The 15,222-nt window shown below is 36.9% G+C and overlaps 1 protein-coding gene across 1 annotated transcript; it reads left to right on the top strand.

Moving 5' to 3' along the window:
• Window positions 1–1,571: 1,571 nt before the first annotated feature.
• LOC149186294 (small ribosomal subunit protein eS17-like) lies at window positions 1,572–5,134 on the top strand. The gene is made up of 5 exons (XM_089410957.1): window positions 1,572–1,731; window positions 1,977–2,138; window positions 2,335–2,460; window positions 4,621–4,689; window positions 4,825–5,134. Exons 1-5 carry the CDS (start codon window positions 1,729–1,731, stop codon window positions 4,903–4,905), a joined length of 441 nt encoding a protein of 146 aa, XP_089267083.1. The 5' UTR covers window positions 1,572–1,728; the 3' UTR covers window positions 4,906–5,134.
• Window positions 5,135–15,222: the final 10,088 nt, after the last annotated feature.

Raw genomic sequence — 15,222 nt, 5'->3', positions numbered from 1 at the left:
AAAGTCATCATTACTAGGTTCTCTCATATTGACTCTTTCTTAGGGTAGTTTGTGCATGAAGTTTATTTATTATTATTTTTTAATGTAGTGTTTGTTTATAATTTGCTGCAGATGTTCTTGGTGGATGTCTACACTTGGTATTCATAGTGACTTTATGGAATCCCTTGTTAACAAATGAACAATTTCTTGAGGGTATCTTAGATATTAATGAAACACAATCTTGCATTTAATTTTATTATATAATTTTTTTAAAATTTCCCTGTGTTTTCTTATCATTATTCCTTCTTTATTGTAAATCATCCTTAATGCTAAAATATAAAAGTAATATTCATAAAAAAGATCATTAGTAAAAATCATTTAACAAGATTCCAAACAATATTCTAACCAAAATAAACCACTATCCCCATAAAATTATTTTTGTTTATTTACACCATCTTTATACTATGTTTACTATTTATTTTCCCCACTATGTTTACTCTTTATTTCCCTAAAACTAAACAATCACAAATAACCTTTATAAGAGTACACTCAAACTCATAAACTATATGTAATATTACACATATCCATAGAAGAAACATTATGTATCATAATTTTAAATCAATTAATATAAATTGATTTTTTCTTTTAAACTTAATCACAAAATATATCACAAATTTAATTGTATAGTAATACACTTTTAGATATTCTATATAATAATATATAAACATTATATTTATTATTGATATAAAAACTATATTAATAATATATTCATACAATTATTATTATTATTATTTTTTTAAATTTCTTTCTCTATATTTATGAAAAATATATTTATATTTAAACTCTATTTTTCATACCCTCACACTTTGGTCTGTAGCATGCCCTAAAAATGTGATTCCAAGTGACATGGTTTTCCTTGGAAAATAGTGATGAGTTAGCCTGCATTCATGCTCTAAGAGAATAATTCCAAGAGACAGCCTGCGTTCTCTAATAACAACTAATAATAACTATCCCATCACTTATTTAACAACTAAATTATAATAAATTTTCCCACTAAAAAAACATCTCAAACTTTAATTTCATAGCCTCATAATCTAATAATATTAAATTATATTAATTACTTTATTTCCACACAAGTAATACATATAACTAATACTCAATATTATATTTACCTATCTATATCTCTTTAAGCAATTAAGTTAAATTCTTCTTCAAATTCATATATAAAATATTTGCTATTTAAATGCTAATTTCAAAATGCATGTAATGGAGCCACCAATATTTTAATATCATACTATTTTAAATGAAATTTTTGCTGAAATAAAAAATTTCAGCAATGGGATTACGTGATTTTGAAACTCTCTAATAATGGTGTGAATATTTTTTTTTACCACGATATTTACTCAAACCAAAAGCTTTTGCAAATTTCAACTCTAACATTGAAGCGTAATACCTCAGGGGTGATCACAAGCCCAAACTAGGGTTAGAAGTCAAGCACAACACCGGAACTAGGCTTTACGAGTCAAGCGCCAAACTAGAACTAGGGTTTAGAAGTCTAAGGGTTTATAGGCCAATGAGAGTTAGATCCGCTAGGGTTTTGCTTATTAGTATTTGCATACAAACCCTAGACTTTTAGCTAGAGAGGAGAGTGAGAGCCGAGCGGGGGAGCTGATTACGAGCGGGCCGGCAGCTGCAATTGCACAGCGAGTAGTGGGGAGCTAGAACCTTAGAGCGCAGGTTTCATACGCGATGGTAAGCCTTGGTTTCTGTACTTCATGTCTTCCGAAACTTGTTCCATGTACGGTTATGGAGTAATAAATCTTAGTTTGGTTCATTATATTATTCTCCAGCTGAAATTTTCATCTCTACACAAATCTAATATATGGGTCAGGGAGTCTTTTTGTTGTGAATCGATCAAATTTGCTGTAGGTTTATTTAGTTTGGGATTTCTATGAATATTTTCCGAGGTTTGAAGCTTATTTTGATGAGTTTTGCAGGGGCGTGTTAGGACCAAAACAGTGAAGAAATCCTCTCGTCAGATAATAGAGAGGTACTACTCTCGTATGACACTCGACTTCCATACCAACAAGAAAATTGTTGAGGAAGTTGCCATTATTCCGTCCAAACGTCTCAGAAACAAAATCGCTGGATTTTCAACGGTATGTATGCATTTTTCCTCGTCCTCAAACCCCAGATCTGTTAAATTTCTTATGCCGAGCTCAAAGGGTCAATGTTGGGCTCTGTGCGTGTTTGGTTGGTCGTATGAATGGATATTTTAGGGGTTTCTGTTACCGAGATCCTTATGGTCAGTCGTTTTTTTTAATTGCTTGCATCTTTTGCCCACTTTTGTTGCAGCATTTGATGAAACGTATTCAAAAGGCCCCGGTGAGAGGAATCTCGTTGAAGCTTCAAGAGGAGGAACGAGAAAGGCGCATGGACTTCGTACCCGAGGAGTCCGCTATTAAGACGGAAGTTATCGAGGTATTGTCTTCACATTCTGCCCTAAAATGCTCGACAAAGAGAGGACCTTTTGCCGTTCCTTTTCGGTTCTTTCGCCAGTTCCTATTTTGACACTACATTACTCACCAATTTTATATTTGTAATATATGATGGGAGGGGGATCTGTTAGCGTTCTTATTCCCATAATCTAGCCATGTCTCTTGGTTTTTGTGAATTTTCCTGTTTCCTGTCTCTAGTAACATGATTTGTTGGTATTTTCCACAATAGCTTCCTTGGAGGGTGAATATTGTGAGCAATTCTGCATTTTTACCTGCGATGGTTTTATCGTTTTTTAAATGTTTCTAATATATTTCGGGGGGGAGCCGTTCGTTTTTCTTATTTTTCTAAAACCCTCTAACTATACCTCTAGGCGTCCATTAAGTTTCCTGCTTCCTGTTTCTAGTAACACAGTTCATTGGTATCTGCTATGATAGCCTGCGCTACTAAATGAATGCAATTTTACCCTTTTTCCCTCTGTGAATGTCTTTTATTGGTCCGCAGTATTTTTTGGAATATGCATGCCATAGCTTTGTCATTGGTTTTTTCCACGTGGTTACATTAGATGAGGCTATTGTGTGGAATCTAATAATCTGATCAGAGCTCTACATCTTACTATAATGAACAAGAATTAGAGTAAAATCACCTATCTTGAAGTAAACGACAATCCCCAAATCCATAAAAGAAACTCAAGTAGCAACAATACCAACTGGTTGGATTCCTTCATGAATTGTCAAATGTGATATTATTTCAATACGTATGTGTGGTGAATAATGTTTCAATTGGTATGATTGAAAATCCTGGCATTATCTTGTTTGATGTTAGATATTGTTTGAAATATTATACCAGAACAGACTCAGTTTACAGCCGTAGCCGTTTTTTATGGTTAATTTCATTTTTAGCAAATGAGAATAAGCAAGGTGGACTTAAATCTTCTATCTCACTTGACTGAGCTGAAGTTATAAGAGGTTGAAAGCTTAAATTAGCATATATCCATCTTAATCCCTGAGCAGTTGTGTGCCAAGTTGCTAGGATACTTGGGTTTGTTGACAGTGATGCGGGTGGTGTTTCTGAAACAGGATACTTGGGTTTGCCAGGGGTGCACCGTGCACTATATATCAATGGAGTTAACTCTTCTATCTCAGTAAAGTGATAACCTCACTTGACTGAGATGAAGTTAGAAAGGATTGAAGGCTTAAATTAGCATATATCCATCTTAACCCCTGAGAAGCGATGCACCAAATTGCTAGGGTACTTGGGCTCGTTGACAGGGATGGGGTGGCATTTCTGAAACAAGGGACTTAGGTTTGTCACAGGTGCACTGCGCACTATATATGTATATAGTGCACACGCACACACATACATACTTGCATATAACAAATTAATATTTAAAAACTTGCAAATTGCTTAATATCATTTTCAGCAGGCAAAAACAAAAACATGCACATTGCTCCATTGAAGTTTTGAACAACCACAAAATCATTAGAAAAATACTGAATGGTTGTCATTATCATATGAAATTGATGTTAACAGGCCTCAACTTTTCTCTTCTGGAAATGAAATGGTGAAATGAGAAGGTGTAGTGTTTTGAGTGCATAAGTGAAGGATTAGGGTTTTTGGGGGGACTCCTGGTCTTGCATTTTTGGTCCTTTTTAAAATAAAAAATAAAAATATTTGTGAATTAAGGGAGTCTGTGACTCCCATGCACCCAAAAACACCCATAATTGGGGTTTTGTTACACAATTAGCTACTTCCCCACTTATTTGGCAGGATTAACCCCATTTGTTTGAGTTCATTAGATTGAGTGGTTGTTTCTGAATCTGTATGGGAGATGGAACTGGGGGTGGGTACCTGTGCAACTTAGGCCATGCACCAGGATGAATTAAATTCCTTAAGGTGTCAGCCTATGATTTTCTTTTCATCCTTAACCTTCTTTGGTAAAATTTTTGTGTATTCAAAGCACACAATGGATTGGCCATATATTTATGTTAAACATCTGTAAAGAGTTGACGTATTAACCTGGGATTGTAGAATGTACCTCACATTTATAGGTTAAGATTTTCATGTATTTTCTGTGTAGATGATTAAATAGGTTCTGTTTATAAATTTGGTATTGTAATTTAACTTGCAAGTGTTGTTGTGCAGGTTGACAAAGAAACCATGGATATGCTTGCTTCATTGGGCATGTCTGATTTACCTGGAGTTGTTAAGCAGGTTTGCCGTCTTTGATTGGAATTTGTTATTTAATTGCCATTCACCTGTTGGTTTTGTGGCATCTTGTTCAACAGTTTAGATCTGTCTAATGTGTAGTTTATTGTATTTTGATCTCACATTTGCGTTTTGTGTCAGGCGGATCCCCCAGCAGGTGGTGGTGGTTTCATCAAGCCAGGTGGATTCCAAGGTGGTGGTGGAATGGGCAGGAGATATTAGAGAAAAGATAACTCGTATTTTTCCAAAGTTTTGTGGTTAGGTATCAGATTGTATAAGAGCATTTGGGACAGGCTTTTGTTTGAAGTAATGACATTTGTTTTTGAACTAGTTTATTTTGTTGAGGCTTCTTTAGTGAAAAGTGCTTGATAATTTGTTGAGACATCAATTTCAAGGTTAATTTTTATAAAATAATTTTTCCTCTTCTAAATCTAAAACCAATTTTAAGCCACTGTAAATCTTTGAAATTAGTCTCTTGAGAACTCACATATATGAATGGGGGTGTTATGTGACGTTGGCTACAATAACAGTAATGTTGCAATAATCAGTTCTGAGATCCTTCCATATTTTGACTGTTATGACACCTCCCTGCTTTCTTTCTGCTGTCATTGAATGTATACCTTTCAATGTTGCATTATGTTCTTTAGAGTATATGCCAATTTGGTTTTATGTAATAAGATGCAGTAAGAGATTTGTGGCCCATGCCACTGATCATTATTTCTATGCTTTTGTAGAAGAAATGTGTTTGTGAGCTCATATTTATTGGTTGATTGTCTATTGAATGAAATTCATTCAATAACACACGTTCATGCTGCTCCCATTTTACAATAAGAAGTTGCTGTGGCTTATGTGTTTGATTGAAAATGTGTGAATTCTGTATCTTTTCAAATAACACTAAGACTTTGTCTGTCCACTTGGAGAGATTCAATCACTTATAAATTCTCGTTCAATACAAAATTTGCTAACAAAATTCTGAAAGTGTCTCCTATTTATCCATGACCTGTGGCCAAATTGAACATAGGGATGAAGACAAAATGTTTACATGCCTAGGTACTGCAGAACAAAAGTGGAATCAGGTCGAGATTTCAAAAAATGCTTTGGTGGCACAGCACAAACACAGACGATACATCAGAAATGAAATTCACGCTTGTTCCTATACTGTGATGGGCATTGAGATAAAATCTGTTTGCAAATATACAATTGGAGATATACCAGCAGAAGTCGTTATAGTTTTCAAATGTTTCTTTAATTTCCTCTCTTATTTTGCATCAAGACTAAAAGAAGCTGTGATGGAGACAACTCAGAACTCCTAGGAATTTTGGATTTTAACGCTCCAGAATACATAACCTACTTGAGGGAAAACAAGGATTGAAGGCAGAGCATTTGAGCCTGTGACCTCATCACTATAACGGCCTCCGCAGTTCCATCAAAAGTCCAGAACTGGTTGGGTTATTTACTAAAACATCCATATGTTTAAAGCGTCCCCAAAAAACTGTACACAAGGACATTGAGAAGTCATGGTATACAATAAACAAAGGGTCATCAAGCTGACCGATATTGAGTGGAAGCTCAAACTTGTATCAGTGGGCATGCCTCCACAACTATCGGGTCTGGCCAGTCATTGCTTAATATCACTGCATGCTACAAACCCTTCACCAATTCCCTTGCACGATACATCTAAGAGGACGTTAGAGTGTCTGCTTATGATGTTTGTGCATGTTGGGAACCATAAAAACATTAATCTGTAGTATATAGTATCTGTACATTGTCACTGATTCTGGTCCTTTGGCCAAGGAGCTGCAAGTGGAGGTATCTGTTATCTCGTGTATTTTTGGTGGTTGAATTGTTGGGTATTTTTTCATTTAATTATTCTTAATGTGTTATTATTATTTTTCTTTCCGCAGAATTACCCCTAGGCTGACCTGAAGGGGACTGGCCTCACGTCCAGCCGGTCCAAAGGTCAGGGCCTGACCCCCACAACCCAGCAGAATCGAACCCACGCCTTGTGACAGGTGCTTTGACCTACATTAAGCGTGAGTGTGTGCTGCATTTAAAATTGTCTGTTTGGGGCATTTGCTGACTGTGTTCATTTCTGCACCGTCTATTCATGACTTGTGTGCATTTCTCTTCACCAAGAAAACACTGGAGTAGGCCCCATTGATTGTAAGTTTTACCATTCTTAGTTATGCGATGCTAAACGGTTGCAAGTTTTACCAGTGCAATGACATCATCGATACTCGAGGATAATTCGTCCATTATGGATACAAATCGTTTCTGATAAGCCCATAGAGTTGACAGCTCTGCTCTACTTTTATATTTCCCCGGAGTATTTTGTTTTATCACATTGAATTCAAGCATCTTTTTTACACTGAAAACGCGTTTTTACAACATAATCTATATTAAAGTATCAAGAAAGAATAACAAAATACCCGATTGCCTGGACACATCCCACGTAGGAAGTACACATAATTGAACGGCCCACTCAATAATTATACATTCCTTGAGAAGTATTTTAACTTTGATAGCGTGACTTCCAATTATTTTACTATACCTTTTTTATGGTTTTAACTACACCTTTTATTGTTGAGCAAAGAAGAGGACACATTCGTCTTGCAGATCATTTTTTGCCTAAGATAATATGAGAATGCCATCTTAAGTGCTGATTTTGCCCAAGATAATAGGGTAATACTACTGCTGTTGCTGAATAAAAGGCTAAATGGTTGATTGGTAGCTGAAGGCCGGTTGCTCAACATACCGTTGATTAATTATATATATTCCTTCAAAAGAATATCCGCTATGAATAATTACGCTTTCTACTCTTAAGCAAATTAGAGGACATCTTTCTGTCTTGGCAATTTAGTCTTGCCCGGAGTGATTTAGAATGATATATGGTAATTAAGGGCTATTTTTAACAAACTTCGGGAAATACTTATATCATAAAAGGTTGTAGTTGAGGCACACGGAGTCATTACAAAAAAATCTCTTTCCGAGTTCACGAGAAGTTCTTTTGCTGATCACACATGCGACAAAAATTCTTTGAAGTCTCCTGTATAGGCTGACTTAGTTTCATATAGCTACTATGATAAACATAATAACCTAACATAAGACATGGAAACTAGAAGGGTAGACCAGGTTTGCAGAGAGCTTGTCTTCATCAAGGACGTGCATGCATACATCCTAAAGATACAAAAAATAGAGGAGGAATGCTCTAGTTCAACCAACAGCCGGGAGAGTATTGCCCTTCGATTGAAATAACTATGTAGAAGTCAGACTTTCCAATTTGTTGACCCTTTGTTTCGGGGAATGATCTCTCCACTCGAGGTGCAACAAAATGCTCAAGAAGACATCTAGTTCCCTCCTTGAGGGATTCTCCAGCAATGACAGCGTTGTGTGTTACAATGTCCATGTCAGAATGTAACTCATGAAGTGCCAATTCATGCCGATGAAGGGAGCTATGAGTGGCTCACAGCTGTCCAAAGTCCATATCTACACTGTAATTGAGGGGAAAGGGGTGGCAGGAAAAAATAACCAGGAATAATCTGCCAAGCTACTTTCTAGCTCTGTGACCCTACTTTGGTGAGAGCTATATGTGATACTAGATAAATCCCACAACGGAAGCGTGGGAAAGAAGTGGCAATAAGACCCTCCCCAAGTGACACAACCACTAATCATGCCAGGGGTTGTAAATGATTACTATGCGTGATGTGAAGAATTCATTGGTGGTTTCTTACAACTCCAAGACACTGCTGCTGCTAACCTCATGCTCATTAAATAACTCGATGTCGATGCTCGATCATGAATACTTAGAGCAAAGTCGGCATTTGAAAAACCACCAAGTACAAAGTTTTTAGTTTTTTTGTAAAGAACTCTTTTCGCTGCATTCCAGTGGCTATCTCATGGTTCTTGCATAAAATGTGAAAGAACGCTGACTGCATAAGATAGATCAGGGCGAGTGTTTGTCAAATAAACCATGTTGCCAATCAGCTGTCTATAAGTAGTGCTGTCCACCATTTCCCTCCCTTCAAATTTTGAAAGTTCAAAGTTTTGCTCCATGGGGGTAAGCACTCGTTTGTAATCTTGCATTCCGAATCATTGATGAACCTTCGTTGCATAATTCCTTTGAGAAGTGAAAATATGATGTGGACATTGGAAGACTTCAACTCCAAGATAGTAGTGAAGTAATCCAAATCTATCATCGTAAAACCTGCATGTAACTTTGTTTTCACTTGCGCAATATGATAATCATCGTTTCCAGTGATGATCAAATCATCTACATTGTCAGGCCAGGCAGTAACTCCATTAGGAAGAAATAATTTGACTAACTTATTCCATCAGGTAGGTCCTCATTATATACAGGAGGGAGAGACTGTTCAGTTCGTCTCCCGATGATTGTTCATATTTCCTATTTATCTATTTACAATAATTCACCCAATCACAAGGATTAGGTGTCAACATTCCCCCTCTTAATATGAAGGGATGTTGGTGAGTCCAAGCATCATTCTGAATCGTTCAAGCTTTTCCCTTCCAAGCGCTTTGGTGAAGATGTCTGCAATTTGCTCATTTGTGGAACAATGATGGAGATGGATTGTTTTGGTTTCAATATGATGTCGAATTAGAGGATACTTAGTATTGATGTGCTTCGTTCGATCATTAAACTTTGGTTTCTTGGCCAACTTTATTGCAGAGGTATTGTCAATCATGAGTGGAGTTGATTGTACTTGTTTTACTTGCAAATCTTCAAGAATTTCCTTGAGCCACAATTTCTTTTGTTGCTTCAGTCGTTGCCACGTATTCTGCTTCTGTTGTGGAATCTGCTGGAATTGATTGTTTGCGTGATCTCCAAGAGAGAGCTCTTGATCCAAGACTCATAGCATATCCTGAAGTAGATACCCTAGTTTCTTTGTCTCCATCGAAGTCTGAATCAGAGTATCCAATCAAGCTGAAGTCGTCCACCTGTGCATACTTGATTCTAAAGTCTCGAGTTCCCTTCAAGTACCTTAGAACCTTTTTTGCAGTAGATCAATGTACCTCACAAGGCTTTTGCATAAATCTGGAGAGGATTCCAACAACAAATGAAATGTCTGGTTTGGTAGTAGTTAGGGAGTTGAGACTTCCTACAAGTTGTCTATATTTTGTTGCATCCTCAAATTCTTTTCCTTCAATAGATGTGAGCTTTAAGTTTTGTTCCATTGGAGTAGTAAGAGGATTGCACTCTCATGCCAAACCTGTTCAACAGATTTCCAATGTATTTCTTTTGAGAAAAAAATATGGACTTTGAATGTTGGGTTACTTCAATGCCAAGATAGTAATGAACATAGCCCAAATCAGTGATTTCAAAATTTTTTCCCAATTCCTTCTTTATGGATGTAATGTAGATTTCATTGTTCCCTGTCATCAAACGATCATCTACATATACCACAAGATATACCACTGTTTTGCCAACTTTCTAGACAAATAAAGTTGCATCATCAAGATCAAAATGTTTGAAATTAAGTTTCAGAAGATGCTCAGTTAGTTTTTCATATCAGGCTCGCGGTGCTTGTTTGAGGCCATACAAGGACTTCATAAGTTTGCATACTTTATGTTCATGTCCTTTCACAACAAATCCTTCAGGCTGGGATATAAAAACATTCTCTTTTAGATCTCCATTCAAGAAGGCAGCTTTTACATCTATTTGATGGACTTTCCAACCGTTTTGAGCTGCTAGTGCAAAGAGTGTCCGGATGGTAGCCCATTTCGTTGTGGGGGCAAAAGTCTCCTCATAATCGACCCCTTCCTTTTGTGCAAAACTTTTTGCCACAAGCTTAGCTTTGTGCTTGTCAAGTGAGCCATCAACTTTATACTTGAGTCTCCCAATTCTATCAGTGACATCACTTAAAACATCATCCGTTGTTGGAGTTTCATGCGGGGGAGAGTGTTCTTCAGAAGAAGATTTCACATGTTGATCTAGTATAGGAATCCCCCCTTCAAGATGTGGAATTTGATTATCAAATTCTTGAATTGATTTTGCTTTTGCGAACCTATCCAAGCGATCAAGTCGCTGCTCAACAACATTGTCAATTTTGGATGATTCAAGAAAAATTACATCTTTAGATACAACAAACTTCTTATTTACTTCATTATAGAGGCGGTATGTTTTGGAAGTGTTTGAGTACCCCAGGAAGATACACTTACGACTTCTAACACCAAGTTTGTTTCTATGTACCTTTGGTCTCAAGGCATAACATGTGGAACCAAAGACCCTGAGATGCTTTACCGAAGGAACATGTCCATATTACATTTCATAAGGAGTTTTGTTTCTTATAGCATTAGATGGACATCTATTTTTTATATATGTAGCACATAGAATAGCATCAACCCAAAACATTATATTTACATTTTTGAAGAAAAACATGGATCGTACCATATTTAAGATTGTTCTATTAATTCTTTCAACTACACCATTCTGTTGGGGATTATAACGCACAGTTGTTTGATGTTTGATCTCATGTTGGCGAAGATAGTTTTCAAATTCATTTGATGTGTATTCTTTCCCATTATCAGTGCGAATAGCCCCAATATGAGATTGTGCATCCTTTTCAATCCATTTATGAAAATTCTTGAATGTTTGAAAAGCATCAAATTTGTTCTTCAATAAATAAACCCAACACATTTTGGTGTAGTCATCAATAAATGTCATGATATATTTATTTCCATTTGCAGAAGGAACAAGCATTGGACCACATAAATCTGAATGAATGAGTTCAAGCTTCCTATGTGCTTTTGAATGTGAATCAAGAAAACACTGTTTGCTATGCTTTCCTAGAATGCAAGCATCATATCGCTTAAGTTTCTTAGGAATTGTAGGCAAACCAACAACACCATTTTTCTTCAATAAGCAGACACTGTCATAGTTCAAATGTCCAAATCTAGCACGCCATAATAAACTTGACGGAAGTGTACTTTTTTCATGATGAGAATTGTATGAGAAATGTTGTGCATGAGCAGAGGTTCCTTGCAGTTTGAGAAGCCTTTCTTTTTCTATTCCCCTCATGACAAGTGAGTGGTCAAATGCTTTTCTTACCTCAAGCTTGCCATCAAACATATGAATGGAGTGACCTTGCTGGCAGATGTGGACCAAGGACAACAAGTTTCTTTTGAGCTGTGGGAGATATAGAACATGATCGAGAAGAAGGTCTGGAAGACTAGGGAGTTTAAGGCTGATTGTGCCAAGCCCTGATGGCTTGATTTTTGATTGATTTGCAAAGTATACTAGTCCATCAACATTGTCAGTGAAATTTTCAAAAAAATCTTTTCTATAAGTCATGTGGCAGGTTGTCACTGAATCAAGCAACCAATCATTTTTCCAAGAAGCAAGTGAAGCATTAAATAAATCTTCATTTACTCCAATGTTACATTGTCACTCAACATAGTGAGCGGATTTAGGTGCTTTACCTTTCTCTGTATCATAAGTTTTACCTTTCTGTTGGTTTATTTTCTACTCAATTTCGTCCCATGGTAGCTTGCATGTAGAGGCATCATGTGATCCATTTCTTTTGCAATGTATGTAGTGCAAATTTGTGTTTTCTCCTTGCGAATGTCTGCCCCCCTGCCTTTGAAATATCTTCATCTTCCTCTTCGTCCACCTCTTCCTCTTGTAGAATCTTGAGCAGGATGCTTTTCTTTATGGGCAAGGCACACAATGTCTTTAGAAGATTCAGGTGCTGTTTTCTTTCCAAAAGCTTTCTCTCTTTCAACAAACTTTTTCACAAGAGAGTCAAAGGTTATATTTTTGAGATTTCCATTTGCTTGCAATGACTCAAGATAATTGAAGTAGGATAAAGTGCCTTGAGAAAAGCCATAAGAGGAATATCCAATTCAACCTTAGTGGATTTGATATCATGCATTATAGACTTTACTTCAGATGCAAGAGAAAGAGGATCATTATTTTGCAGTTCAAGAGTGAAGAGTTTAATCATGAGTTGAACGACTTCAAGTGCAGAGTGTGAGTCATAAAGTTCTTTAGCTTTTGTAAAGCTTCAAAGGCAGTTGAATATGACGAAATATGGCGACTCACCTCTTCATTTACAGATGCTGCGATTAAAGCATAAGCTTCGCTGTTTTTGTTTTCTCAAATGACGAGCTCTTTCTCTGAGGTAGGCTGTACTGCGTCATTGTCTCCGTCTTCGACACACACTCATTTCCACAACTGTACTGGGTCATTGTCTCCGTCTCCGACACACACTCATTTCCACAACTCATTGAAAATGATGGTGTGTTTTATCATCCGAGACCATTCAGGGTAGTTCTCCTTTCCAGTGAGAACTATTCCCACCATGGATATGATTAAACGCATTCTGTAGCAAAAAAAAACTTCTGCTGCAAAACTTTTACTCTTAATGGGAAAAAATATAGTTCTGATGGAACATGACAACAAACTCAAATATCAATCCACATTCATCTGCACAATGTTAAAGTATAGAATATGGCAGTGTACTAAGTCCAAAAAATATTCTCAACAGCATAAGGCACTGCATCCACCAAAAGGCTTTTGCATTATATACCATTTATACTGGTATAAATTTATCCTTGAGCATAACTAACTGAAGTAGGTGTAGGTCGGAATCATACAACTTTGGAAAAAATCCAACTGATCACAAAGAAAAAAAAAAGGTGTTCAAACGCCAACACCGAGGAGTCCACGATCCATTCCAAAACACATCTCCACGCATGAAAAGAAGGTCACAGCACATTTCCACGCATCAACAACACATCTCCACGCATGAAAAGAAGGTCACCACATCTCCACGCATGAAAAGAAGGTCACCACACATCTCCACACATGAAAAGAAGGTCACAACACATCTCCACGCATGAAAAGAAGGTCACAACGCATCTCCACGCATCAACAACACATCCATCGGTCAAAGTAGACAAAAATTGCCTTAAATGTAAGCCAGAGTATAGAGCAGGCGTGGAACTGAATATCAAGAGTTCAACAATGATGTTAGTGTTAATACGCAGTCTTAATATGAAACCAGCGTTTAAAATGCGTACAACGTTGATACACAACTTTTTTTCATTCAAATATTCTTTAAAACTGCGCAAATCTCATTCCAACACGACTCTCTGTAATGGAATCTTTAACAAAACAGAGTACGAGGCCAAAAATTGATAAATGGCCATCCACTAATACACAACGTTCACAGGGTTTGCTTCGATAGACCATGAGACCATGGCTGTGCAGAGACTTGACGTTCAGGTGAATGCACATAGCAACTTGGATAGCGCTGGCAGTGTCAGGTAGAGGAACGTTTCATCGTTCAAGTGAAGACGACAGACAGGGCGCAGGTCTGTATAAAAGGAATATCGCAGAGAGGGCGCAACGAATTGGAAGAAGGAGCAGCACAGGTATAAGAAAGCAGACAAGGGAGTTACAAGAGACAAGAGCTAAAAAGGAGCTGGCTCTGATACCATGTCAGGCCAGGTAGTAACTCCATTAGGTAGAAATAATTTGACTAACTTATTCCATCAGGGAGGTCCTCATTATATACATGAGGGAGAGACTGTTCAGTTCGTCTCCCGATGAATGTTCATATTTCCTATTTATCTATTTACAATAATTCACCCAATCACAAGGATTAGGTGTCAACATACATACATAACAAGAATCACCAAATATTTATCCTGTTGTCGGACATACAAAGTATTATCAGATTCATTTTGTTGAAAACCAAATTTTCTAAGGTATTCATCCATTTTGGCATACCAAGTTAGGGGAGCATGTTTTAACCCATATAAAGCCTTGATCAATTTGCAGAGTTTATGTTCTTGCCCTTCAATTTCAAACCCTGGTGGTTGTGTCATATATACTTTTTCTTGTAAATCTCCATTGAGAAAAACACTTTTTACATCCATTTGATGAACTTTACATCTTTTCTGAGCGGCCAATGCAAGTCAAGTGTTAATCGGATGGTGCTCTATTTAGCTGTAGGAGCAAAAGTTTCCTCATAATCAATGCCTTCCTGCTGCACAAAACCTTTAGCCACAAGTCTTGCTTTATACTTTTCAAGTTCTCCATTTTGATTGTACTTAACTTTGTAAACCCATTTACATCCTATGGGTTTAACATTTTGAGGACAATCAACAAGTTTTCAAGTGTTGTTATCAATTATTGCTTGATATTCTTCAATCATAGCCTGTTGCATTCTTTATGTTTCACTGCGTTGTTGTATGTGGTAGGTGATATCATTTGCTATCAAGGCAAAATTTCCTTCACTTCTGTGTGACTACTTTGTTTCAGTTTTATTCTGTTCATCAGGCCTTACATTTTTCAAAAGTTGAATTGCCCATTTTGGTAGTTGATGCTCACTTGTTTGAGATTCTGAAAAGTCACCATCATTGTAAAGAGGATTAATGTAAATTGATGTTCGTCGATCAATTGAAGATTTTGGAGGTTGTGAATCATTGTCAGAAGAACTGTTGCTGCTTGGAGATGCGGATGAACTGCTAGAAGACCCAAATGGTGTTGTTGAAGTAGATGCACTAGGTGAGTCATTT

Source organism: Pinus tabuliformis, chromosome 3_1, assembly GCF_031772625.1.
Source record: "Pinus tabuliformis cultivar Carrire ecotype Pingquan chromosome 3_1, CPIR1, whole genome shotgun sequence".
Taxonomy (NCBI): domain Eukaryota; kingdom Viridiplantae; phylum Streptophyta; class Pinopsida; order Pinales; family Pinaceae; genus Pinus; species Pinus tabuliformis.
The sequence above is the reverse complement of the archived record's forward strand: the minus strand, read 5'-3'. Positions and strand labels throughout refer to the sequence as shown.